The sequence below is a fragment of the Acanthochromis polyacanthus genome, chromosome 9 (genome assembly GCF_021347895.1).
Source record: "Acanthochromis polyacanthus isolate Apoly-LR-REF ecotype Palm Island chromosome 9, KAUST_Apoly_ChrSc, whole genome shotgun sequence".
Lineage (NCBI taxonomy): Eukaryota > Metazoa > Chordata > Actinopteri > Pomacentridae > Acanthochromis > Acanthochromis polyacanthus.
Window position 1 is genome coordinate 13,772,454 of NC_067121.1, and position 26,606 is coordinate 13,799,059.

The following is a 26,606-nucleotide window of genomic DNA, read 5'->3' on the forward strand; positions in this document are numbered from 1 at the left end:
TTTGTGTGGGGGGATTGCATGTGTGGGTTCAGCTGTGAGTGTTTTCAGAGTCTTTTCAGAGTCTCTCTGGAACACCAGCTGCCAGCCATTCCATCTAATGGCTAAGAAGTAGACGACCTGCACTGCAGTCCTGTTCTCCTCGCCTCCTGATCGTCCTGATTGGGCCACCCTCCAGCTCCCCTCCACCACTATCCAACAGGATGCAACCAGCACCACACCTGCAGACTATATATCTGCCACCATGTTATTAGTCGGGGTGGCTGGTATCTGTGACCAGTCCGCCCTGGTGCCTCTATGAGTGTCATATTGTTATAGAATATTGATTAGTGTATGTATATGTTGTGATGTTTTATGTGGACTCCAGGAAGATTAGCGACCACGACAGTGGTAGCTAGTGGGGATCCGAATAAAGAATAAGAATATTGTTGTTTGTCTGATATGTGTTTGTCTGCCAGTACGTGTGGTTGGGTTGGTGGGTACCGCAGACACTTCGGTCTGTAGACACTTTTGGTGAGTGCTACAGACACTGCGGGCTTAGTGAAGAAGCCATGTTTAGAGTGTTTAGAGTCTTTGTGAACTGTGTAACCAGTGTGAGGCACCAGTTTTGTTTAGTTCGTTTTTGCACTCTTTGTATTAGTTTTTGTTACTGGTGGTGGGTGTTGCTGATGTATATATGTAGGGAGTTTAGTTGCTTTGTTTTGGGTTTAGATAATTTGCGAAACTCTGATAGCCTTCGCTTTGTTATATTCTGTTCTTTCATTTAGCAACACAAGTTTTGTGTTAATTGTTGTCACTTTTATGTTCCTTTGCCACTAAGCAATAAATCCCTTCACCTGAACCAATAACACTCTGTTTATTTTTGTTACATCCAGCCACCCTCTAGAAAAATACGCCTTCAAAATAAAAGCCAGGAGGGAACGGTTATTTTAACATGAGCAAAACAAAGGCTTGCCAAAATTGATGAACTGATCAACAGACCTTTATAAGGGTAATTTACACATGATTTGGTATAAATACATAACGTGCACATGCATAACACATGCCTGTGCTCAGCACAAGGTAATTTTTTATTAAATATTTCATTGGTTGGAAATTATAAGTCATCTGAGCAGCCTTGGCGGAGTAGTGCGCTCTCTGAGTGCTTTTCTTGTTATGTTGTGTTAACTGCTGAACAATAAAATGTGAATTGAAAACATTATAGTTTCTGCATTTATTGTTCAAGTATTTATCAGTAATACAGTGAAAATGAAAGGAAATGTAAATATTTACTTTGTAAGTTGATTTTGGTGTGCGCCCCTAAATTTTCTGCTTGCGCTCCTAAAATCGTAAGTTAGGGGCCACTGTGCTCCCAGGCAAAAAAGTTAGCCTGGAGCCCTGCATAATACCATAAAATAAAACCATTGTTCTCATATGAGTAATTTTTTTTTCTATTCAAAGGAAGTTCTTATCAGGTTCTACTAATCCCAAATAAATAGAGAAATTTAAAAATGCACACCAAACAAAAGCTTAGGTCTCAGGAAGGTACTGTGCACATTCACAAACTTAGTAGGTCTGTAGTTTAGCACACAAGTCAGCCGTCAGTTCAGCACTTCACCCTGCGCCCCAGCCTCTTCCAATGTCCCAGCCTGGACCTCGGTGTGCTCCACAGCAGAGTGTCCCTCCAGGTTATGCAGGTATCCAGCCGTCACCGCCACCTGCTCCACCTCCCAGAGTGGGTCATGTGATTCAACCTGCTCTACGATCTGTCACTCAGATAGCTCAATCTGTGCCACTTGGGAGGCTGCAACCGCATCAGGATGTTCCTCTATACAGCCAGAGATACCAACAACCACCGCCTGCAAGTAACTCCTACCAGTCATTTTCTGCACAGCCCTACAGCGTCTCTGTAACCCCTGCTGCACCTCTGTATCAGCCACCAATGGGCTCATTGCCACAGCAGTCTTACAGCCAGCAATATGCGACATTGCCGCCTGAGACAAGCAGCTACTCCTACTCTACTGCCTATCCACCACCACCAGCTGCGTATGAAGCACCAGCTTCAGATCCTCCACGGAGTCCAAGCCACAGAGTAAGTCCACATCAATCTACTATGGCTCAGATCCTGCCTAATCACTGCCAAAGAATGACATTAAAGCCCCAGATACACATCCCTCTTCTCCTTCTAAGAAGAGACAGAAGTTTAAGCCATATTGCCCATACTGTGAGGGCACTGAGCACTACTTCAGTGGTTGTGGTGACTTTAAGAAGCTGGACATCAAAGCTGTGGCTACTTGGCTGAAGGATAAAAGCAAATGCTGGCACTGTGGCTGTAAACATACTCCTGAGCAATGCAGTCTGAAGAAGCTGTGTAGCATCTGTGGTGAACAGCATTTATTAGAACTCCATGACCTGGCTGAAGCGAAAAGACAGGACCCAAACATCCTAACAGTGAGTACCAGCAAAGTTTATATGGATACTCTCAGCCACTCCAGCCACGTAATGTTGAAGGTTGTGCCGATCCAATTACACCACAGGAGAAAGTCTCTGAGCATGTCCAGCAGAGCTCTTAAAGGAGAAGTATCACCATTTACAGGGAGTGCAGCTTGAGCGATTCAAACAGATAAAACTGCTAGTGTTAATCGGCTCGGACAATGCTCACCTCATCACCCCTGTCCGCCCAGTTCTGCGCGGCCCATATCAAGGACCTATAGCTGTCTGCACCAAGCTCGGGTGGGCCATCCAGGGTCCAAGCAGCAGTATGTCTACACAGCCTTGGGAGGTACACTGCCTCAACATATGTCTTTCTCCTGCTGAGTCCCTGCACCAGGATGTAAAGCGTCTGTGGCAACTAGACGCTCCTCTTCATAGACCCAAAAAGGAGGTAACCCGCTCAAAGGAGGACAGAGAAGCCGTAGCCATACTGGAGGCCAAAACAATCAGAGTGCCTGAGGATGGTGTAGAGAGATATGCTACACCACTACTCAGGAAGAAGGACTTTCCACAACTACACATTTCCCCAGAAGTAGTTAAAGGCCTCCTTAGATCTACTGAGCGCAAGCTAGCTAAACATCCTGAACAACCAAGAGATTAAAAGGCTGGTAGATTCTGGTTATGTGGTTAAGCTGTCCCCAAAAGAGATCAATGCCTCTACACAGTCGTGGTATATACCACATCACATTGTGCACCACAACAATAAAGCTCGAGTGGTTTTTAACTGCTCATTTGAGTTCCAGGGTGCTATTCTCAACCACTACCTTCTGCCAGGACCCCCACTTGGACCTACTCTACTGGGGGTACTCCTCCACTTCCTCCAGTATCAGGTGGCTGTGAGCGGAGACATAAAAACCATGTTTCACCAGGTCTGCCTGCTGCCGGAGGACTGTCCCCTACTGCGATTCCTATGGAGAGAGTGTGAAACAGAGAGACCCCCAGACTTGTATGAGTGGAGAGTCCTGCCCTTTGGAACGACGTGTAGCCCCTGTTGCGCTACCTTTGCCCTTCAGAGCCACATGAAGGAGCATAAAGACATTCATAGAGACATCTGTGACTCAGTCCACACAGCCTTCTATGTGGACAACTGCCTGCAGTCCCTTTCTGATCCCCAAAAGGCCAAACTACTCATTGACCAAATGAGAGAGCTACTCTGTCGAGGTGGATTTGAAATACGCCAGTGGGCAAGCAACATCCCAGAGGTGGTTGCTCACCTTCCTAGCGTGGCCAGATTGGAGAGCTGTGAACTGTGGCTAAGCCTTGAGCCACAGGAGTCAACATTGGGTCTCAGCTGGCACTGCCCAACGGACATCCTGGGATACATGCACCATCCAGTAGTCTACTCAAATGTCACGCTGCATAATGTTTACAAAGTACTCGTCAATCAGTATGATCCATTACGTTATATCTGCCCCAACACAACAAGAGCGAAGCTCATTGTGCAGCCCTGTGGAGCTCACAGAGGGGATGGGATGAACCCATAGATGGAAACCTGCTTCTGTCTTGGCTTGAATAGGAGAGAGAGCTGGTCTATCTCCGGCACATCACCATCCCCCGCTGCTATACGCCTCCACACAATACCAGTAACACGACATATGAGGATTTGCTTCCTCGGATGTAGCTGACCCTGACCCCATCACACCAAACCTATTGTTAATGGGATGGCGTGACTGCATTACCACAAGAGGTGTATGGCCCCTATGATGCCCTGTCTAACAGAAGATGGAAACATAGTCAGGTGATCTGTGATCATTTCTGGAAACACTTTATCCAGAACTATCTTCCAGGACTCCAGCTGAGACAGAAGTGGAGGAAATCTACAGACAATGCCGCTGTAGGACAGATTGTGATGATCTTGGACACCAACCTTCCCCGAGGACTCTGGCCTGTCGGGACTATCACCAAGGTTTTCCCAGGGACAGATGGTGTTGTACGAGCCACGAAGGTAAAGGTTGGAGACAGTACCTACATTCGTCCCGTGACCAAGCTGGTGGAGCTTCCAGAAGTTCCTGACGACTCAGATGGAGCTTCTCCAAACTAGTAGACTTTTGATTGTGTGTATTTGCTAAATACAGGGGTGGCTGTTAAAAGTCGGTAAACTTCATTTCCCATAATGCATCCGTTTGTAGTACTTCACACTGGTTTCCACTTGAGCCACGCCGTGCTGTTCAGTTTAGCATGTCCTAACGCCATAAAGGCACCATCTACGGAGCAGATTTCAACATCCCTGTTCCATCTTGTGTGTGTATGAGTTCCGTGTGCGCCTCTAAGATGTGAGTATGTTTTTGCAAGGCTTGGTCTGTTAATTTTCCTCTTGTTGCCCAAAGTGTGAAGTTGATGTCCTGGTGTTTCCCAGCTAATGCTAACGGCCCTATCACCATTCCACATACGCTCATAAATAGTCATCCGCTGTCTAATAATCAATATTCCCCTGCCATTGTATTATACTTGCTTCTATACAACATATTTCCCCATATTTCGCCTGGTTTGGCATTTTTATTATATTTCATATATTTGCATTTAAAAGTACACTTCTTGTGTTAGAGCTCCCTCTGTTGGCTTCTGGGTGATACAACATGTTTTTTTTCATTGCCTCACATTGTAATGTCACCTTAAGTTCAGTATCATTAATGCACATTCTTCTTGTTTGTTCTTTCTGTTTCAGAAAACCACACACACCACACACACACACACACCTACAGACACATACACGTTTAACTTCCTCCCATTCCTGTCATAATATAGTCATCCCATTCCTTCTGTTCAGCAATAAATGTCATCTGACCTGCTATTTGATGGAGTTCGCCTTGTCCTTCTAACCGGGGAAGACTCAGTTGAAGAACAATCCAAACTAGCAACTTAGACGCACACACTCCATCACAGTGGGCACTGTAGAATAAGCCGTACAGTATATCACAACGAGAACCTTAGCTTAAACTATAAAGTATTTTCATTAGGACAGAAGAATGCACAATGGAACTAAGGCAAGCCAACAGTAGCATCTTGTGGATGTTGTACATATACCACGATCCTTAACAATGGTGCAGACCACATTCATTCATTTATGGCAATGGTATTACCAAATGGCAACTACCTCTTAACAGGACAATGTGTCCTGACACACTGACAGAAATGCTCAGGAATAGTTTGTCCAGTAATAGTCCATGACAAAAAAGTTATGGTGTTGACTTGGCCTTGAAATTCCCCAACCAATCTGGTTTAGCATCTGTGGGATGTGCTGGAAGAACAAGAAGGATCCATGGATCCATGCATCTTCCAGGACTTATAGGCTGTATTGGGACCATGGAAAAAGTGCCGAGAAAGTGAATTTCGTTCCACTCACGTGAATCTACATGAACTCTGCTTTATAAGATATATCTATTGCTAATTAGTACCCAAATAAAGTTTCTACTCACCGTTTCCAGTCATTTTTTATTAATTAACGTTTTTGTGTCGGTCTTTTTTTTTACTGTGGTGTAGTGATATTTACACGGGTGGACTAGGATTTGCAGTGCGTGCAGCGGCTTTTGGTCACGTGGACCAATAGGAGCCGAGTCCTGTTGCCATGGTATCAGATCAAAACAACATGGCGTCGACTGTATCTACCACAGATACGAGCGAAGATGACAAAAAGAAAAGAAAGACAAGGAAATCGCCTTCAAAAGTTACTAAAAAAGGATCGAAACGATGCTATATTCATCTCACAGATGTCCAGGGCGAAGACATGCAGGACTTTAAACGGAAACGGTGGGAAACTTACACAACCTGCATTAGACAGTGGCTTTCTCCGGTTGCAGAAGGCTGCTGAGCTGAAGGAGGACACCAGCGTGCTTTTGCACATTAAAGAAACGGACTGTGTGGCCCTGGAGGTGCGGTACCACAGGACCTGTTACGCACAGTACACAAAGTTTTTGTCAAGGCCTATGGAAACAAGTACTGCAACTCCAGATGAAGCGTGAGTTATTACAATGCATTAACATTTTATTACACATTGTACATTTCAAAATGAGGCATTGACAAACAACATAGTCTTTAGTTTGTTTAACTGTAGTTCCATAAACCTATTTGATAATTTCATTCAGGAAAAATTGGCGGAATAGACAAGCTTAGATAATCTTGATTGGATGATTATGTAAATATGACATGGCTGCAACAGTTTACACATGGTTTGTGTGCGTGTGCTTGTGTTTTTCAGAACTGAAACACCATTCACTGACAGCTACAATTTCTTCTGTGAGACTGTCATCCATCAAAGGATTACAGTTGACCAGGAAGTGCTGCGAATGGACAAGCTACGAAAGACATTCGTGGACATAGTGAAGAATCAAGAGGGTCTTGATGTTTCAGAATACAGGTAACCGAAATATCATGTCTCTCTCTCACGGTTCTTGTAAACAAAAAAAGTAAATACTACAGGGTTAATTCTTATTGACTTATTCTCACAAAAAATGGTATGCGCGTATGTTTATGTATACACACGTGCATGCGCACACACATACTCATCTTTCCCCATATTTTTTGTGTTTCAGGCAGGATCTACTGAAGAGGCGGCTGACGCATGACTTCCCGCAGCTCACTTTCCACTGCCCTGCCAAGAGAAACATCAGTGAATTTGTTTTTGTTGAGACACTGTCAGCTGATAGACTATTACAAAAGATACCTCCACAGTCAGGTACATCTACTGAGTCCACTGAGGTAAGCCAAGCTGAAAGCCAAACTGAAAGTGACAGTGAACACATGGCTAGCACAACATCTGGACAGAATACTACTGATGTCACAAGGACACTGTACAGTGCAGGCTTGATCTTAAAGAGGGTTCTCAGTGACTCTCCTGGTATGACATGCTCCTGGCCTCCCACCACTGACAATTTAAATGTGTCTGATGCTCAATCTGTTGTGCCAGAAGAACTATATAATCTAATTGCATGGATTATAGGGGCATCAGAAGAGGCAACAGGAGTGGGTTATGTCGATATTCCTGATGATGTTAGGCTAAAAGTTCTATCTGTTTGTCAAGACATTGTTTACCTTGCATCTAAAGGTCGAAAGCAGACACCAAAGTCATTGTGCCTTGGGCTAACTGTACGCCATTTAACAGGATCATCTAATCTTTTGTCATTACTGAGTAGACTAGGACATTGTGCTTCATGGAACACAGTACTCAGTCTAGACACTAGCCTAGCTGAACTACAACTGCTAGAGAACATAGACAAAATCCCAAAGGGTTTCTCAAAGAAGGCGCCTACAATACTGGTGTGGGACAACATTGATTTTGGGGAGGAGACACTGTCTGGTGGTGGAACCACTCACCATACAAATGGCATTATGCTCCAAAGTTCTGTCACTGAAACTGAGTCAGGATCAGACAGACCGCCGCTACAGAAGGCAGTTTACACATTCAAAGCACCTCCTAGCATCCCTGTAGAACACTACCAACAGTCTAAAAGACAAGGGCCACAGAGCTTGTCTCACAAGGAAAGCGTTCCATTGCAGGCAGAAACATACAGGTTGAATACTGTGTCGGCTGCCAAAACTGAACTGGCATATGTTTTATTGAAGTATGCAGATGCTGAAGCATGCACAGTGCCAATCTGGACAGATTTCCATACAATGCTTCAATGTAATGCGACTTTGCAAAAGTCAGCATTGTATTATCTTCCGGTCATTGAGGCTTCACCGACAGAGATGTCAACTGTTAACACAATTCTGAAGAGAAGTGTTGCAGTTGCTGATCAGCTAGAACTGGACCAGGTAGTATTAGTTTTTGACCAAGCTATATATGCCAAAGCTCAACAAATCCGCTTGAAAAATGACGATTTCATGAAGCAGCTAGTGATTCGACTAGGTGAGTTTCACACATGCATGTATCCTAGGTATTTTAGGAAAAAGGTTTGGTGATGCAGGATTGCAAGATATACTCATTGAGTTAGAAGTTGTTGCCCCAGGATCCATCAATGGGGTGATCAGTGGTCATCAGTACAACCGCAGCATGAGGGCACACAAACTTATGTATGAGAGTCTGCAACTTATTTTTATGTGTACTAATCTATATTTTCATATTCAGAGACACTGTCGTATTTGAATAAATGTTTTATACCATACTTGTGAATGACTCTGACCTTTTGTGCATTTATTTTTTTGTCTTATTCCATTTTTGCCATTATTCCGACTTAGGAGGGCGTGGTAGCAATTCGGTTGATTTTCAGCCATTTATGGCCATGGTGTGCATTTTTTATTTTATATCTTTCATTACACAGTAGGTTGTGATATTTTTAATATATTACACATAAGCTTTTAGCTAAATGTACTATATATTTCATTGTGCTCGGTGCAAATCACTTAAGTTGAAGCGTTTCCTTCAAGAAATTAGCTACATTTCTCACTCTGAATTCACCTATGTGAACACTAAGGCACCAATACTTGTTTCAAATGTTTGGTAGATGTGTTTATGACATTTGATAAAGATTTTGTGTTGCCAAAATTAATATAGCACTTAAAACAAGCAAAAACAGCAGCACCAGATTTTCGTTTTTTGGGTATTCTCATAAAGATACATTTCTGGCTGGTGACAAAGTTCGAACAAATATTCTGAGTAGAACCTTTAACCCAGAGTCTAGAAGGGTATTGTCTATGAAAAAATGCATTGAACATGTAGATCCAGCGTAGTGGAGCGAAATTCACTTTCTAGGCACTTTTTCCATGGTCCCAATACAGCCTAAACGCAGGTTCTGTAAGTTTCCCACCGTTTCCGTGTAAAGTCCTGCACGTCTTTGCCCTGGACATCTGTGAGAAGCATATAGCATCGTTTTGATCCTTTTTTAGTAACTTTTGAGAGCAGTTTCCTTGTCTTTCTTTTCTTTTCATCATCTTCACTTGTATCTGTGGTAGATACAGTCGACGCCATGTTGTTTTGATCTGAAACTAGGGCAACCGGACTCGGCTCCTATTGGTCCATGTGACCAAAAACTGCTGCAAATCCTAGTCCGCCCGTGTAAATATCACTACGCCACAGTAAAAAAAAGGCCGACATAAAAACGTTAATTATTAAAAAATGACTGGAAACGGTGAGTAGAAACTTTTTTTGGGTACTAATTAGCACTAGATATATCTTATAAAGCAGAGTTCATGTAGATCCACGTGAGTGGAACGAACCAACACAATCTTGTTCAGCCAATAAAGCCTATTAGTATCTTAGTGCCTGACACCACAGGACACTGAGAAAGGGCTAGTGGAGCTCACATCTTGATTAGGCAGGTGGTCTAATTTTACTTGACAATGCCTCTTATCAAAGTTGATGCATTAAACAAAGCTCCTTTCATCATTTAAATTAACTAAAACACAAGATAAGTCACATGGAAAAACAAGTGCATCCCTACATTTGTCACACCAAAAGCCCGTAAAACAAAGGTCAGGAGTTTATGGTTAGGTGCCAATGATTAGGACCTCCTCACAGGGAGTGGCAAGAGGAACTTGTCTCATTTTTTACATATGACATTTAGCGTTAGGTGATTTTTACAACCTAATTGACTAATCTTGTTTTCTAAAGAGGTCCCCCAGAGCTTCAAATGCAAAAGGTTAAGGTCAAGAGATTGAGAAAGATCTCCAGTTTCTTTTACATTAATTATTCCACTTGTAGGATCAACCAGCCACATTCAGCTTTAAAACAGAGAAAGATCGAGCTTTCCTTCATCCAGAGTCACCTTCCAGAGACCAAGGCACCACACTAGATGTAAAACTGTAAAGGAAAACACCTTCCAGATCTCGCAGGATGTTGTGAAGATTATGCTATCAGGAAGAGGCCACGAGAAAGCAGACATTCAGCAGATTGCACAACACACACCTATAGACATGCAGGATTTATATTGGGCCTAGTTTAGCCGAAAGACTGGCTTAAACGCCTAGTCGCTACCAAGCCTACAGGGGACCAAAGTGGCTGTGAGAAACACTCTGACCGACTTGTGACCTTGCAAGAAGTGGGGTCAGAATCTGAAGGCAACATCAAACGGATTTCACCTCTACTGACAAAACCACAAGGAACACTGGTCATATTAGAACAAAGTAAGACAATTTCTCCACAATCCTAGATTTATTTTTATGTGTACTTATTTAAAGGAGCTGTTTAACACTGACTTCAAGAACCTCATGATCACCATGATATCTCTTTCAATCTATTGGTCAGTAAAGTTCATTTGACACACTAAAAGGGTTAATATTTATTTTATTTATTTATTTAATTTATTTATTTCATTCATTAAAAACAATATAACACAGCATATGTTAAATGAATGAAAAGGAGCAGAGAGAAGCTATAGCTTATAATTTCTGCCCCTTATCAATAATAATTTTAACACATTTCAGTACTGTTTGGCTGTCACACACAGCCCTTTTAACCGACATTTAACATGATCTAAAGAAAAAAGAAAAACAATTTCCGGTTATTCACAAGCATCATATCTCTTATAACAATTTCCGGTTATTCACAAGTATCATATCTCTTCAATAGCAACTCTTTCACACTTTTCTTAAAAATACAAATCGACTGAGACATTTTAATTTCAGAATTCAGATTGTTCCACAGATTGACGCCTTGGATTGAGATGCATCTTTCTTTTGTTTTTGTGCCTGTTACAGGTCTCAAAAAGACTTTGGTTCCTCTTAGTTTGTACCGACTTTCTCTCTTTTTAAATCTGTTTTGCAAATTCTCTGGCAATGTTTTTTTGTGAGCTTTATACATCGTTTTGAGAAGATTAAATTCAACCATTTCATTAAATTTTAAATATTTCAATTTTACAAATATTGGATTTGTGTGGTCTCTGTATCCGCTTCCGTTAACGACTCGAATGGCACGTTTCTGTAAAAGGAAGAGCGGTTCAATATAAGTCTTACAGGCATTTCCCCACACTTCAATACAATATGTCAGATATGGAACAATAAGTGAATTAAATAACAGAAACAAAGCGTGACTATTTAGTGATTCTTTGACCTTATGTAACACTGCTATGGTTTGTGAAACCTTTGTTTTAACCAGCTCTGTATGGGCTTTCCATGTTAAATGTTCATCAATCATAACACCTAAGAATTGTATTACATTTGTTCTTTCAATCTCAAAATCTTGTATAGTTAGTGTAGCATCAGTGTCTTTGCGCCTACAACTAAAGATCATATATTTAGTTTTGCTAATATTTAAAGACATCTGTTTGCATTGCACCATTTCATCATTTTCTCTAACTCGTTCTTTACAGTTAGCAGTACATCTTTTATATTTTTACCGGAATAAAATAAAGTGGTATCATCCGCAAACAAGATACATTTCAATAATTTAGAGACAGTTTCAATATTGTTTATATACAGAAGGAAAAGCATTGGTCCAAGGACCGATCCTTGTGGTACTCCACAAGATACATTACAATATTTAGATTTTATGTTGTTTAATTCAACAAACGTTTTCTGTCTTTTAAGTAACTCTTGACCCACTGATGAGCAACACCTCTTATACCGTATTTATATAATTTATGCAATAATATTTTGTGATCTAAAGTATCGAACGCTTTTTGAAGATCAACAAAGACGCTCACTAAGACGTGTTGTTTATCCATTGCATTGGTGATGTCTTCGGATAGTTCCATAATTACTGTAGCGGTCAAGTGATTGTAGCGAAATCCATATTGGCTCTTAGTTAAAATGTTATGTTTTCCAATAAATTTGTTTAGTCTGATCACAAACAACTTTTCTAAAATTTTAGAAAGTTGTGGTAGTAATGATATTGGTCTATAATTTGAGATGTCATTCTTATTTCCTTTTTTGTGAAGTGGAATCACTTTTGCTATTTTCATATGATCTGAAAATATCCCCATAGTGAATGATAAATTGCAAATATAATATATATATATATAATATATATATAATATGTTTGATGTCATATATATGTTTAGCCTCAGTGTGCTCATCTATTTACGAGGAGCAAAAATATAGAAACAATGTGTCACAATATTGGACTGAATAGAAACCATAAACTCTTCAAAGTTATTTGAAAGTGTAACTCTGTGAGGGACATCTGGACATCAGCCCTCCTTGTTGGAGGATGCGAGTCCTCCTGAGTTAATGATATGCAGAAACCCACTTTAAAAGACCACAGCTGAAAGAACCACCTTGAGTCCTCCTTTCCATGAGCCCTCCCTTCCACATTCCTCCTTCCTATAAGTCCAACCTAAACACTTCTTAATTTCTTCAATACCGACTCTGAGGCTCCACTCTGTCCACAGCTGTTCTGACTCACAGATCAACAGAGTGACTAGACCATCCCTCAGCAGAAGCACCACCACAGAATCACGATGTGCACGCAAGTAACTTTCAGATACTGAAACTTGGTGCAACTTTCTCAAATTATGTTTTTCACAAAGATACATTTTACAGGTTAACACATTAGCTTACTATCAAATTAGCGGCTGCTTTCAGGTGTGGTCTATTTATCCCTTTCTCTCAGAACACCATATTTCAAATGTAATATTAACCCCAATAATACATTAAAGTAAAATTAAAATGTGTTCTCTTCCTTCCATTTTCCTTCACTCACATTCATTTTTGTTCTGTGTTGTTTGTCTTAATGTATGTCATTGTTGTGTCATAGTTAGTTGTTATTGTTTTAAGTTCAGTTCCTCCATCGATTTGTTCTTCACATTTTGGTCCGTAATTTGTACTGATTCCAGCTACCTCACTTTTATAAATAACCTTCGGTTCAAATAATTTCTCTACAATTCTTGGAGCTGTTCTTGACAAGAACTGCTTCATATTCTGCATTACTGTATTAATCTGATATAAATATTTCACTGGTCAAATATCATTTCAATTGTGTAATAATTCTGCTTACGTATTCAAACCTCATTTCCCAAAAACATTCACAATACATTTATATATCGGTGAAGAAACATTTACCCTACACACTGTAGGGAATGGCTACCCCAAAACAGACTGTTTGATGCAAAAAGATGTCTCGAAGAACCTCAAATGTCATCACAGGATCTGCAGATAATTCTGCAGCTGGTGTCAAAATAATTACTGAAAATGTCATTATTAACCTCACAACTCCTTACTGTATTCAAGTTTATGAATCTATTTTATATCATCTATTCTACTATCTACAAGTTTATAGCATTTTTTTTTTTTTTTTTGCCTTTTTCGGCTTTATTCTATAGGTGCAATGGAGACAGACAGGAAAGGAGGGAGAGAAGAGTGGGGGGAAGACATGCAGCAAAAGGCCGCAAGCGGGAATGGAACTCAGGTCGCTGCGTGGGGGACCAGTCCCTGCACATGGGTAGCCCACTTAACCCGTTGATAGTATTATTTACCCATGGCATGATTTCATGCATTTCACTCCTCCTTTCTTCATCCCCATCCTCCCTGTCACTCTTTAACTGCTCCATAATGAAGGCTGGAATATGCTCAAAAAATCTTTCAATAAGGTTTTCTTGTCCAAATACCCCTTGCCACATTTGCAGTTTTGGTTCATTGATGGAACCTTTCCTCCTTTAACTCCCTGTTTGTATTATCCAGCCACATAGCAGTCACACAGCATTGTAATCATATCTTAAGTTGCCCGGTGTGTCCACACTATAGCAAGCAGACATTCTACTCAACTTATACAGCAGCTTTCCATGCCAACTCATGTGGAAAAGCTGCATTCTGCCTCCTAACAAATAAGCAAGTCTTCTTCACTTCCTTACCACAGATTCTCCAGGACTTTGCATGCAAGAGTCAATATTTGCGTAGGTTTTGTATAGTTACCTACTGTGAAAAACTGAGGTGCTGATTTGAGTGTTCCTGTTATCATCCAGAGAGCTTACTGTCAATCCAACATGTCATCTGTGAAGTGTTTAGCATGCTGTGTGCTGAGAGCGCAAAATCTTGTCAGCTCTGTGACAACTGCTCATGAGATTAAGATTTCCAGCAACCATACATTTTTTCTTTGATTTGAGATGCTCTCTTCTTATGGTACCGATTTCTATTTTTTCAGGAAATGTTGTTTAATGCTACCCATTTCATGTTATGGAAAAATTCATCTACCCAGGGACTGGAACCTAAAAACAAGGTATACCCTGGACAGGCCTCTAGTCTATCACAACACAGACAGCCATTTGAACATGTATTGAGCACTTCGAAAGCAGTCTCAACAGGAAGAGTTATGTAAGGTTGTTGTTGTACAAAAAAAAACAAGTTTTTGAACTCATAGTGCTTCAAACTATTTTATGAAAGGTGGTACCATATGCAATCACATCCATTTTGCCTGCGAGTCAGACATTTCTTTATTTTTACTTAATTTGGATTCTTTATCAAGATCTGATTTAATTCATGACTACCTTATTGGCAAAGTTAGTCACACAGAGACATTGCGTTGGGAAAATTGATAGCAATAATACATGGGGTACTCAGCATTAAATCCCTATTTTGAAATAGTTTGTGCCCAATTATTTTTTGAAAATAGGTTTCCCAGTTCACTTTGTCTTTATGCAATATTAACGCCCATGTTATTGACCATATTTTTCTGGGTATTCCAAAAGCTGTTGATGCCATACAACTTGGGTGCGTATTTTGTGAATATCTGTCATTAGCAGAGGAAGTTCAAAGAACATATCCTGTTGATGATAACTTGGTTGTGGTGAATCTCATCACAACCTGGGTTACACCATAGAGATAATAATTACCACACTCTAAGAAATTTCCCTTTAAATTTCCCACAACAGTTTATTACTATAAAAAATATTACAGCATTATGCTGTTTAGAGTTTATGCTTACAGTATATTACGGTCAGTATTTTGGTGCCATTATACTGTTATTTTACTGTTTATACCGTAAACTTCATAAACAGTTTATTACTATAAAATTGATAGAGAATGTGATGATATAAAGTTATAACATTGCTAAAAACTAATTATTTAAAAATGTCACATCTCAAAATGAAAGCCCCAGGAAATAGTGTAGCATAGAAATGGTTCAGACAAGGGATCACTTTTCAACATTAAGCTTTTATTAAAGCCAACTCTGTATCAAACATATTTCAAAAACTGACTTAATTAACCCATTAAATTTTAACCTCTTATATATCATTTCAATTATTATTCTACTGCACTGAACACATTCAGCAGCTGAGCTAAGAAATTTGAAGTTATTCAAGTCTTGTAAAATAAAATCTATAAAAAACAATTAATGATGTTTAACATGTTTAACATGTCAACAATCTGTATAAAAATTGCATATCGCATTTCAGGTATCCTGCCTTCAGAATTAGTCTTTCATAACTCATGATCATGTTCAATAAACACCAAGTCAAGAAACAAACCTGGAACTTCAAAACTGTATCTGCCTTTTTCTGGAGCAGCCTTCCTGACCTCTTGGACATCACCTTCTGCTGCTGCCTTTTGTTCCTGACCAGTGGAGCATCACATTGTGTATTTGATCGAAAACTACACAAAAGACAGAGATAGCTAACTTAACCTAGTTGGATTTGGTTACTTGGAAATTCATTTTTCTTGGTCTGGTTTAAAAGAAAGACCCAAAGTTTTGTCCACTCTGCAGCCAAAGGGGAGTATGCTAGCTAGCTAACAGTCTGTAAAACAATAGCATTCATGCTAGCGACTCGTGGTTAACACCAAGCAATAACTAACTTGGCCATGTTTATGTTACTGTCAAAGACTAAATCATAAAATAGACTGACAGAATTAAAAGTAAGGCTGACTTTTTAAAAAAATCAGTTACCTTGGTAAGTGAACCACCGGAGCAGGATGGATCAACTGCAGGTGGTCCTTGCAGGTCTGAGTCATGCTGAAAATCATCGTCCTCAATTCTTCCTTTTCTCCTAATTCTTCCCTCAGTAATGAGTAAAATCACGGATACATAATATTTTAAACCTATTTCATCACTTCTTTGTGTTGACTGTTTGGTGAAAGCGGTTATGTGCAGGAAGATTTGCAGAGACGAGTAACGGTCGGACTGCACCAATAGTCACACTCAAGTCAACCCAATCTGCTGTAAGATTGTACAGTAGCTTGGTGTTCATATTTTGTTCTTTAAAAACATATTAATTTACAGTATTCAGCTGTATTTACAAAGAACGTACAAAATATGCTGTATTTTTACAGCAATTTGTTACAGTGCAGGTGCAATTCATGCACCCTTATGGACCAGCCAAAAGCTACTTGTGGCCTCTCAGGTGTGATGTCTGCTGGGTACCATTGAGTCACACCATCAAAATTACTTACGGTACCATTTTCCATGAAATTACTTGAAGGACTATGAGTTTAAAAAAAAATATAATTTTCGTTTAGACCATTAACAATGTTATGTAACTCTTCCAGTTGGGACCACAATTAAAGTGGTTTTACCCATCATATCTGATCGTGCATGTTGACATATTGGCCAAAAATGCAACAAAAAAAAAAAAACTTCATTTAATTATTTACTCATAAAGTATCCCTCTGACAGGCACCATACTCTATATTTTTAAAGCTCCTTCTGATGAGAATCACAGGGCAAAAACATCTGTCTCTAACTGTGAACATTGAAGATTTTGTAGTCGGGGGAATATCAGAACAGAAAAAAATGAGCATTTTTTTATCAAGTTTACACTGTCATACAACTGATTTGTATTGTTCTGTCAAGACAGAGTTGTGCCATCAAGGACAATATGCAAATATCAGTGAGGTTGCAACATTTGAGGACTCTAGATGCTACAAACATTGCTTCACAAATTGGCACAAAGAAAACAATATGTTACCTATGACCCCAGATTTTACACATCAGCAACTCAATCAATTAGCCTTGGCTACCCATGACCCTGTAACCGGTTCACCACTGTTCCTTCCTTGGACCACTTTTGACAGATACTGACCACTGCTGACCAGGAACACCCCACAACAAGCTACAGTTTTGGAGATGCTCTGACCCAGTCGTCTAGCCATCATAATTTGGCCCTTGTCAAACTGGCTCAAATCCTTACGCTTGCCCATTTTTTCCTGCTTTTAACACATCAACGTTGAGAACAAAATGTGCACTTGCTGCCCAACACATCCAACCCACAAACAGGTGCCATTAAGAAGAGATAATCAGTGTTATTCACTTCACTTGTCAGTGGTCATAATGGAAATACACACATTCACACTATTGGATTCTCCCATTCTACTGCCCACCTTGCGTTTACATGTTATCAAGGTAAATGACTAATGCTGCCACCAATGACTACTTTTCTATGGATGAAACTATCGACTATTGTACCAAATAATCTAAAAAAAGAAACAAAAAAAACCAACTATTTTATTTAGGTACAACAGTATACCATGACACAAAACAAGATGGAAACAAAGATTTACATATTAAAGCAAAACTCTAGCACCAGTTTTGGGGAGACAAGGAGTAAGCAAACAACAAATATTTTCTTCAATAGATTTGATCAGTTAACACCTAGGAAAGCACACAGCGTGCCCACGGTCATAGCAACAGTATATACTCAGTCAGTTCATGCATTAGGGAAAACAGCTTATTACAGGCGCATGAAAACAAAAAATATGAGAATTTATGTACATTTTTAATTGAGATAGCATCAAGATCTGTTTTGAACACAAAGGGCCATTCCAAAATGTCTCTGGAGCATTTCTGGAGATGTTCAAGACATTCTTCCCAAACTAAAGCAAGGGATAGGCTGGTAAATGGCTAGCCCTTTTGTTCTAATGGGACACAGTCTGCGAAAACTTGAGACTTGAATAAAATACATTAAGCTGCCACTTTGAGAGGTCTATCATACCAAATTGATGTATGCATGAGTAGCACAATAAAATGGTATAGGTGGCAATTTGCCCCCCTGAGTGGTACCGACCAACCTATCTGGTTCATGGAATAATAGTGATTTCCTAAACTCAAAAAAATTTATTGAATCAAAAGCTAACAGTGGAGGGTATGTCACAATAAAAATGTCTCATCACAGTTTGGACAGAACAGCAGCCTTCAGCTGAAATCCAGTACAATTGTGTCCCACCAGTGGCGTGATCGTGGATGTGTCCAGGCAACAGCTGACCTCTGCCTCATAATTAGCCTTAAGACCAGCTATAAAGATAAACATAGATATTATCATTATCATCAACATATAGCGTGTGTTTAACTGCTACGTAGTGGATGCAAACATAGTTGAAGCTAAGTAGCTAAGCTAATGCTAACATGTTCAGTGTTCAGAATCAAAACATCTCTAAAAATGACCTGTCTTCTCAAACGTAGTCGCCGTTGCCTGTGACAACGATGAAGACAGATAGCTAATCACAGCAGAGCTAATCTGAAGAGCAAACGTCCAATAAGACTCCTGTTTTTGTTTGCCATGTCCCTTCCGGGGCTCCGTAGGAAAAAAGTCTGAATATATGGAATGAAAATCTGAACATTATATATATTCCGACTTTCATTCCATATATTCCGACTTTAACCCAATATATATCGACTTTCATTCAATATATATCAACATTCATTCAATATACACTGCTCAAAAAAATTAAAGGAACACTTTTTAATCTAAGTATTGCATCAAATCAGTGAAACGTGGGATACTGATCTGGTCAAGTAAGTAACTGAGGGGCTTTTTAGTCAGTTTCAGCTGCTTTGGTGTTCATAAAATTAACAACAGATGCACTGAAGGGATAACAATGAGACAACCCCCAAAACAAGAATGACTTTACAGGTGAAGGCCACTGACCTTTTTTCCTTCCTAATGTTTTCTGACTATTTTTCACTAGTTTTGCATTTGGCTAGGGTCACAGTCACTTCTGATAGCATGAGGCGATACCTGGACCCTGCAGAGGTTCCACAGACAGTCAAACTCCTCCAGGATGGCACACCAATGCGTGCCATTGCCAGGTTTGCTGTGTCTCCCAGCACATTCTCAAGCGCATGGAGGAGATTCCAGGAGACAGGCAGTTAGTCTGGGAGAGCTTGACAGGGCTGTCGAAGGTCCTCAACCAATCAGCAGGACAGGTATCTGCTCCTTTGTGCAAGGAGGAACAGGATGAGCACTGCAATAGCTCTACAAAATGACCTCCAGCAGACCACTGGTGTGAATGTCTCTGATCAAACAATCAGAAAGAGATGTAATGAGAGTGGTCTGAGGGCCCAGCATCCTCTAGTGCCCACTGTGCTCGCTGACTGGCACCGTGGAGCTCGGCTGGCATTTGCCATAAATCACAGGAATTTGCAAGTCCACCACTGTTGCCCTGTGCTTTTCACAGATGAGAGCAGGTTCACCCTTACCGCATGTGACAGGCATGAAAGGGTCTGGAGAAGCCGTGGAAAACATTATGCTGCTTATAACATTGTTCAGCATGACCGGTTTGGTGGTGGGTCAGTGATGGTGTGGGGAGGCATATCCATGGAGGGACCCACAGACCTCTACAGGCTGGACAATGGCATTCTGACTGCCATTAGGTATCAGGATGAAATCCTTGGATCCATTGTCAGACCCTACATTGGTGCAGTGGTCCTGGTTCCTTCTGGTGCACGAGAATGCCCAGTCTTATGTGGTAAGAGAACTCATGCAGTTCCTGGAGGATGAAGGAATTGATACCATTAGCTGGCCCCCATGCTCACCTGACCTGAATCCAATAGAACACCTTTGGAACATTATGTTTTGTTCCATCCGACACCATCAGGTTGCTCCTCAGACTGTCTAGGAGCTCAGCGATGCCCTGGTCCAGTTCTGGGAGGAGATACCCCAGGACACCATCCATCGTCTCATTCAGAGCTTGTCCCGGCATCGTCAGTCATGCACACAAGCACATGGAGGCCATACAAACTACTGAATACCATTTTGAGTTGCTGCCAAGGAATTTCAGCAAGATGGACTAGCCTGCCACATCAGTTTTTCACTTTGATTTTGGGTGTCTTGAATTTAGCCCTTCTGGGGGGTTGATAATTTTCATTCCCATCAAACAATGTGGCACTTTTCATTCCTAACACATTAACCAGTCCATATCAATGCTAACATCCAGTTTGTTTTTTCCCCATATTGAAATAGGATGTATTTTCAAAGTGTTCCTTTAATTTTTTTAGCAGTGTATATCAACTTTCATTCAATATATATCGATTTTCATTCAATATATTCGTACTTTCATTATATATATAATTTCCTAAACAGCATGCCATATGACAAAACAACAATCTGTATAAGAATTGGCTACTTGGGTGTCATTTGTAGAATGCACCACTTGATGAATTCAATTCAATTAAGTTCAATTCAATTTTATTTATATAGCGCCAATTACAGTCAAATTGTCTCAAAATGCTTTACAGAACCCCCAGAGCAAGCCCAAAGGCAAAAGTGGGAAGGAAAACACCCTTTTAACAGGGAAAAAAACCTTGAGCAAAACCCAGCTCTTTATGTAGGGGCACCCATCCGCCTGCTGGCCAGGCTGGTTGAGAGGGACAGAAGAGGTAGAGAGGTATAAAGGTAGAGATAGAGAGGGGTAGAGAGGGGGAGGGGAACAGGGAACATAAAACACACAATTTGATACATGCATGATAAGACAGATGATACAAAGTAGAAGCTAACATTGAAACTGATTCATAGTTTACTGTTATGATGTACAGCTCTGACTGGCTGTTTATGAGGCAAAAACAGAGCAGCTTGGTGTTTAAAAAACTTAATCTGAAATTGCGTCTAACTGAAACCAGCAAACATTCTGTCAAACATTTGCTTCTATCTATTGAGAAAATGTCTAGAGATCAATGTGTATCATTGTCGATTCCTCTCTCAGGCCCATGTGGTCTCATTGGTGAGTGAATGATGATCATTAATTTGATTTTGAGCCATTCTGGCCAGCACAGGTAGCTACTATGCTTATTGTGGTTGGAAGTATTGTTGTTCTTCTTCACTGGTTCAGTCGGCCTTTGTTTGATGAGTGAAAACCAAATCGTGAGTCCATGAATCAACATTTCCCAACTTAGCAGTCTTACTGTTTGACTATGTGCTTCACTCAGTATTCACCATATTGAGAAAGTTCCAAAAATTAAATGAATGATGTTGGTGAAGCTTCAAAGCTTTATTACTCCATACAAAAGACTACACAAAAAATGGAGCATGAAGCCATTAGTGTAACAGAGAGCAGAGCAGCACTGGACAGAAGAGTTCATCTCCTGTATGGCAAGAATATAAAATACAAGCATGCATGTGCCATAAATCACCGCTAGAGATAATGTATAATTGATATCAGTATACTAAAATACCTGCACTTAAGATATGGGTGGCATGGGGGAGAGGAGGGAGACAGCTGCAGAGGAATGCAGGGGCAGCAGTCGACAAGTTGGTTTGGCACAATAGAAAATATGCAGCCCAAACTATTCGATGGAATGAGATTTAAGGACAACTCAAGAACAGTAGGAACTACATTTTACCATGCCTCAGATAGTTCTCTCTGTGTGGCTTGTTAGCAGGAGGTAGAATATGTCTAAGTTTAGGCTTTTCTGCTTCAAGAACAGTTGCCTGAAATCAACCTGAAACATTTATCATTAGGTAATGAAGGACAATAAAATCAACTATTCTTTGTCGTGTCTTTTCAGTTTAACAGGTGTTTTCATGTGCTGGAAAAGCCACCGAAAACCTTACATGGCTGGCTAAAAAATGCCCCATGTAAGTACAATGATAGGGATTACCTACTGGGTGGCATATTTTTTCTGAGTCTCTGTTGTATAAAACTGTGAAAATAAATTTGTCGTTCATGAAAACACGTTCATTACTTCTACAAAATGCATACTCGCTCTGCATATGGCCAGACATATTCGAAAGGATCAAGAAACCTGCAAGCCTCAGACCAAAAAAGTAACATTATAAAATGATTTCTGAGTGCTATGTATGCAATGATCATCACACATCTACTAGAAACAGTGGTTGAGTAACAGGACAATCATCCAGAACTTGTCACATCATATTTTAAGTGTCAGGCGACTCATTGTGTTCACACGGGATGTCTTGTCTAGGGAACACATCAAACCAAAACTGTTAAAGTACCAGCAAGATTTCTCGCTGACACCACAAGTGACTCATCAAGCAGCAAATGTATTGAAACAGTTTAAAGGTCAGAGGCGAGCTATTCCCTAAAAAAAAAAAAAAAAAAAAAAAAACACTCAAGAAAGCAGCAAAAAGCAAACCAAGAACACAGAGAAGATTAATTAGTATTTCCTCTGAACTTTATCATGATGTGGTCCACAAAAAGAACACATTACACTCATTGCCAGCTATATATTTTAATTGCAGTCCACTAGGAAGCTTTGTGGAAGCCTTTGCTTGTGAGCATCATGCCATCCTCTTGCTTGTGTAGAATTCTAAGAGTAAACTTTGAACCTACCAAGCAACATTGTATCTCTTTCTTGATAGCGCAGTCCCCCTTCACAATGTGTCTGTTCAGAATGGCCCAATTTTTCTGGCCTCGTGTATTTCCAAATATTGGTATTTCTCAGTCTCAATATCAACACCAATTACTGATCACTTATCTAAAAGACTTCACAACCAACAATGAATTAAAATTAAAACTTAATTACAGTCAGGTCCACCAACATTTGGACATTGACACAATTTTCATCATTTCGGCCCTGTACACCACCACATCGGATTTGAAATGAAACAATCACAATGCGTTTTAAGTGCAGACTTTCATCGTTAATTTGGGGGTATTCACAGTGGTGCCAAAAAGTTTTTGGATACCCTTAAAATCTCAAATATCATGAAATATTTGTGGAAAAAAAAATTGGTGTGTCAAAAGGTGTGGCTGCATTAGACAGACACAAACAAACACAAATGAGATTTCTTTTTGTTTATTGTTTACAAGAAAAACTAACAAAACTAAGTTGTTGACAGTTTCAATATCTCAGTTCTCAGCATTTCCGGTATCAAAGTAAACAAATTACAGAGAATGTGTTTAAAACTGAATAAAAAATAAATAAGCCAACACATCATCAAAATAACATGTAGTAGTGCTCCCATTAGCACGAAGTAGAGCTCTGATCCTGGCTGGCATGTTCCCCCCAAGCCTTTCACAATCTTGTCCCATTCTTCTTGAATTACTGCTTTTAATTCTTCAAAATTCTTTGGTTTACGCTTTGAAACAGTCCTTTTGAAAATCCACCACAGATTTTCAATGGGGCTCATGTCAGGGGATTGAGCTGGTCACTCTAAGACCTGAATACTTTGGTCCTGCAGACAAGTTCTACTGGCCCTAGATGTGTGGCAAGGGGCATTGTCTTGCTGAAACATCCAATTTTGACATTGATGGAACAGTGCACATGCAAAAGGTAGTATGTGAGTTTGGAGAACGGTACAATACTTGGCAGAGTTCAATGTGCCATCTCAGACAGTGAGATGACCAACACTAGCAAGCACTCATGCATCCCCAAATCATGATACTGCCTCCACCATGCTTGACAGTAGGTACTGTACATACTGGAGATAATGCTTCGCCTGGCATTCTGCATACCCTCCCATTAGCAGGAAGAAGAAAAAGCTGGAAACTGAACTCATTTGACCACCGAATCTTCTTCTATTTGCTGGCTGTCCAGTTCTTGTGTGCTTGGGCCCAACAGCGCTGGGCTAACCTCTGTCTCTCATTGATCAGGGGGCTTCTTGACAGCCTTGTAGGACCTTACGTTATGATGTAAAAGTCGGCCACGTATAGTACAGGTGGAACACTGGACATCAGTTTGGTTTGATCACTGCTGCTGAAGCTCCTGTAATGTCATTCTGCGGTTTTCCCTGCACATGTAGATCAGGATGTGGTCATTTCTTGATGAAGAAAACTTGGATGCCCAGATCTTGGTTTGTCTTCCAAGCTGTTGGTTCATCTGTACTTCTGCAGAGTGGATCCAACTTCTGAAGGACTGCATCTGCACTTCCTGGCAATCTAGCATTAGCTGTACCCTTCCTGGCTGAGAATCTATCTTCAGGTGTGTTTTCTGCATTAGGTTCCTTGTTTTAGCCATTTTTGCGTCTGAAGAACTTTCTTATGTGCTGGCTTTATATAGACAGAAAGCACAGCAGCAAAAATTGTGTCTTTTAATAAAAAGCACGACCTTCATTAGTGGATCACTCGCACCAAAATCAGCCAACACTCAAAATTTCTTATGTATTTTTATGGAACCAATAAATTCTAGGTTTTTAATGGCATTTCTTAGCATTTGTCTAGTATTTTGGTATGACTGTACTAAAAGAAATTGCATTTGAAGACCTCAATGTGATTTTTAGTGCAATATTTCAAAAATACATGGGGTGTCCAATTTTTTTTTCACCATTGTACATCTAAATCAGGTGAACAGTGTAGGAATTACAAGACATTTTATATGTGCCCTCCACCTTTTTAAGGTACCAAAAATAATTTGGCAATTGGCTGCTCAGCTGTTCCATGGCCAGGTGGGTGTTATTTCCTCATTATTTCATTTAAAAGGAACAGATGTAAACTCTGGACTGGTTCTGTTCTGCTTTCAGATAACTACTACAGTGGCAAAATAAAGAGGGTGATAGCCGATGGTCACGAAAGAGAGCGTACAGTTATGTAGTAACAATGAGCCAAACGTTAAATGAGCTGCTGTAAGTGAGCTGCAGGCTGTCAAGTGAAAACTGTAGTGAACTCGCTGCCAGTGTCCCCTGAAGATAAAGGCCAACTGAGGATCACCAACCAAGTGTTAAGTAGGTCAGTTTAATGGTTGTTCACGGATGCAAACACAAGTATGGTGGAAAAATAGAGAACTACGCAAAGTTGGAATAAAATAAAACAGCACACTATAACCATAACATTATCATATACAATTATATTTAAGTGTATACTAGCACAAAGGTCTGTGCAAGTATACACTTAAAATAGTAAGCAAATTCCACTACTCACATCTAGTATATTACTACATACTCAGATCATTAATAGAGATACAAATGTTAAATAGTGAGTTGATTTTCTCTGTAGAATTAGAGGCGTCGTTGAGTGACACGCGCATAAAATGTACACACACACGTTTGTACTTCTATCTTAGTGAGGACATCCATAGGCGTAATGCATTTCCTAGAGCCTTACCCTAACCTTAACCATCACAACTGATTGCCTAAACTTAATCCTTACCCTAACCAAACCTCAATTCATACCTGTTCTCTAAAAACAAGTCTTCACCCTCAAACATGGCTGTTTCAAAGTGAGGACCGGCCAAAATGTGCTCACTTTGTAAAAATGTCCTCACTTTGATAGTTAAATGCAGAAAGTGGTACTCACCATGTAGCAAGTACAAGAACACACACACACACACACACACACACACACACACACACACACACACACACACACACACACACACACACACACACACACACACACACACACACACACACACACACACACACACACACACACACACACACACACTAGTTTCATCCTGATTGCTTTAACGATTGTGCAAACAGGACATGGACACCCATGCTACTATCACTAATTTCTAGTTCATGCTTTCTTTTCAAACTCTGTGAAAAAGTCAGAGTAGGAACTCATGCCTTACTGACTTCACCTTAGTTGTAGCATTTGGCCTTAGCTGCGACCACCTCTAATACTCCAGCTACCTGCAATGAGCTGTTGCACAAAAAAATGCTTCCATTTCATCACAATCATTTTGACCCCAAAAGCATCATCCATTGATTGTAATTCCAGGGGGAAACCAATATATGATATTTTCTTAGTAGGCATAAACAAATGAGGTATGAACAAGCTGAAATAGATTTATGTTGTGATAGTATCAAGAGGAATAATAGGTACACAAAATAAACATGATGCCCAACATCGGTCACCAAAATTAGTCAGCCGTTAGTCAGTGGCATACAATGAAATGTTATATTTATTTGCATAATGTTAAAGCCTCTTTAAATATTCTTGCTAAATGTTCTAGCTGAATGGATGGGATCAGTTTCTTCATTTTGCAAGCGATAAAGCTGCTGGAGCACATAGTACAGTTACATTCGCTTACGAACATCGCCAAAACCACTAATTAGTCAGCCAACAGAAAAAGTTACTGTCCTTACCTCAGTAATTTCACCTTCAAATACTGTAAAGGATGAAAGAGAGTTTGTGCCACTTGCAAGGTTACAAAGTGTTGC

At 40.1% G+C, this 26,606-nt stretch overlaps 1 protein-coding gene across 1 annotated transcript in view; it reads right to left on the minus strand.

Annotated features, from left to right (window-relative positions):
* Positions 1 to 26,606, minus strand: part of LOC110964770 (disks large-associated protein 1-like) — a 212,760-nt gene that overhangs the window by 180,550 nt on the left and 5,604 nt on the right. The window contains 1 exon segment of the mRNA XM_051953320.1: positions 6,969 to 7,057. Coding sequence (XP_051809280.1) covers positions 6,969 to 6,982 — 14 coding nt within the window. The 5' untranslated portion in view covers positions 6,983 to 7,057.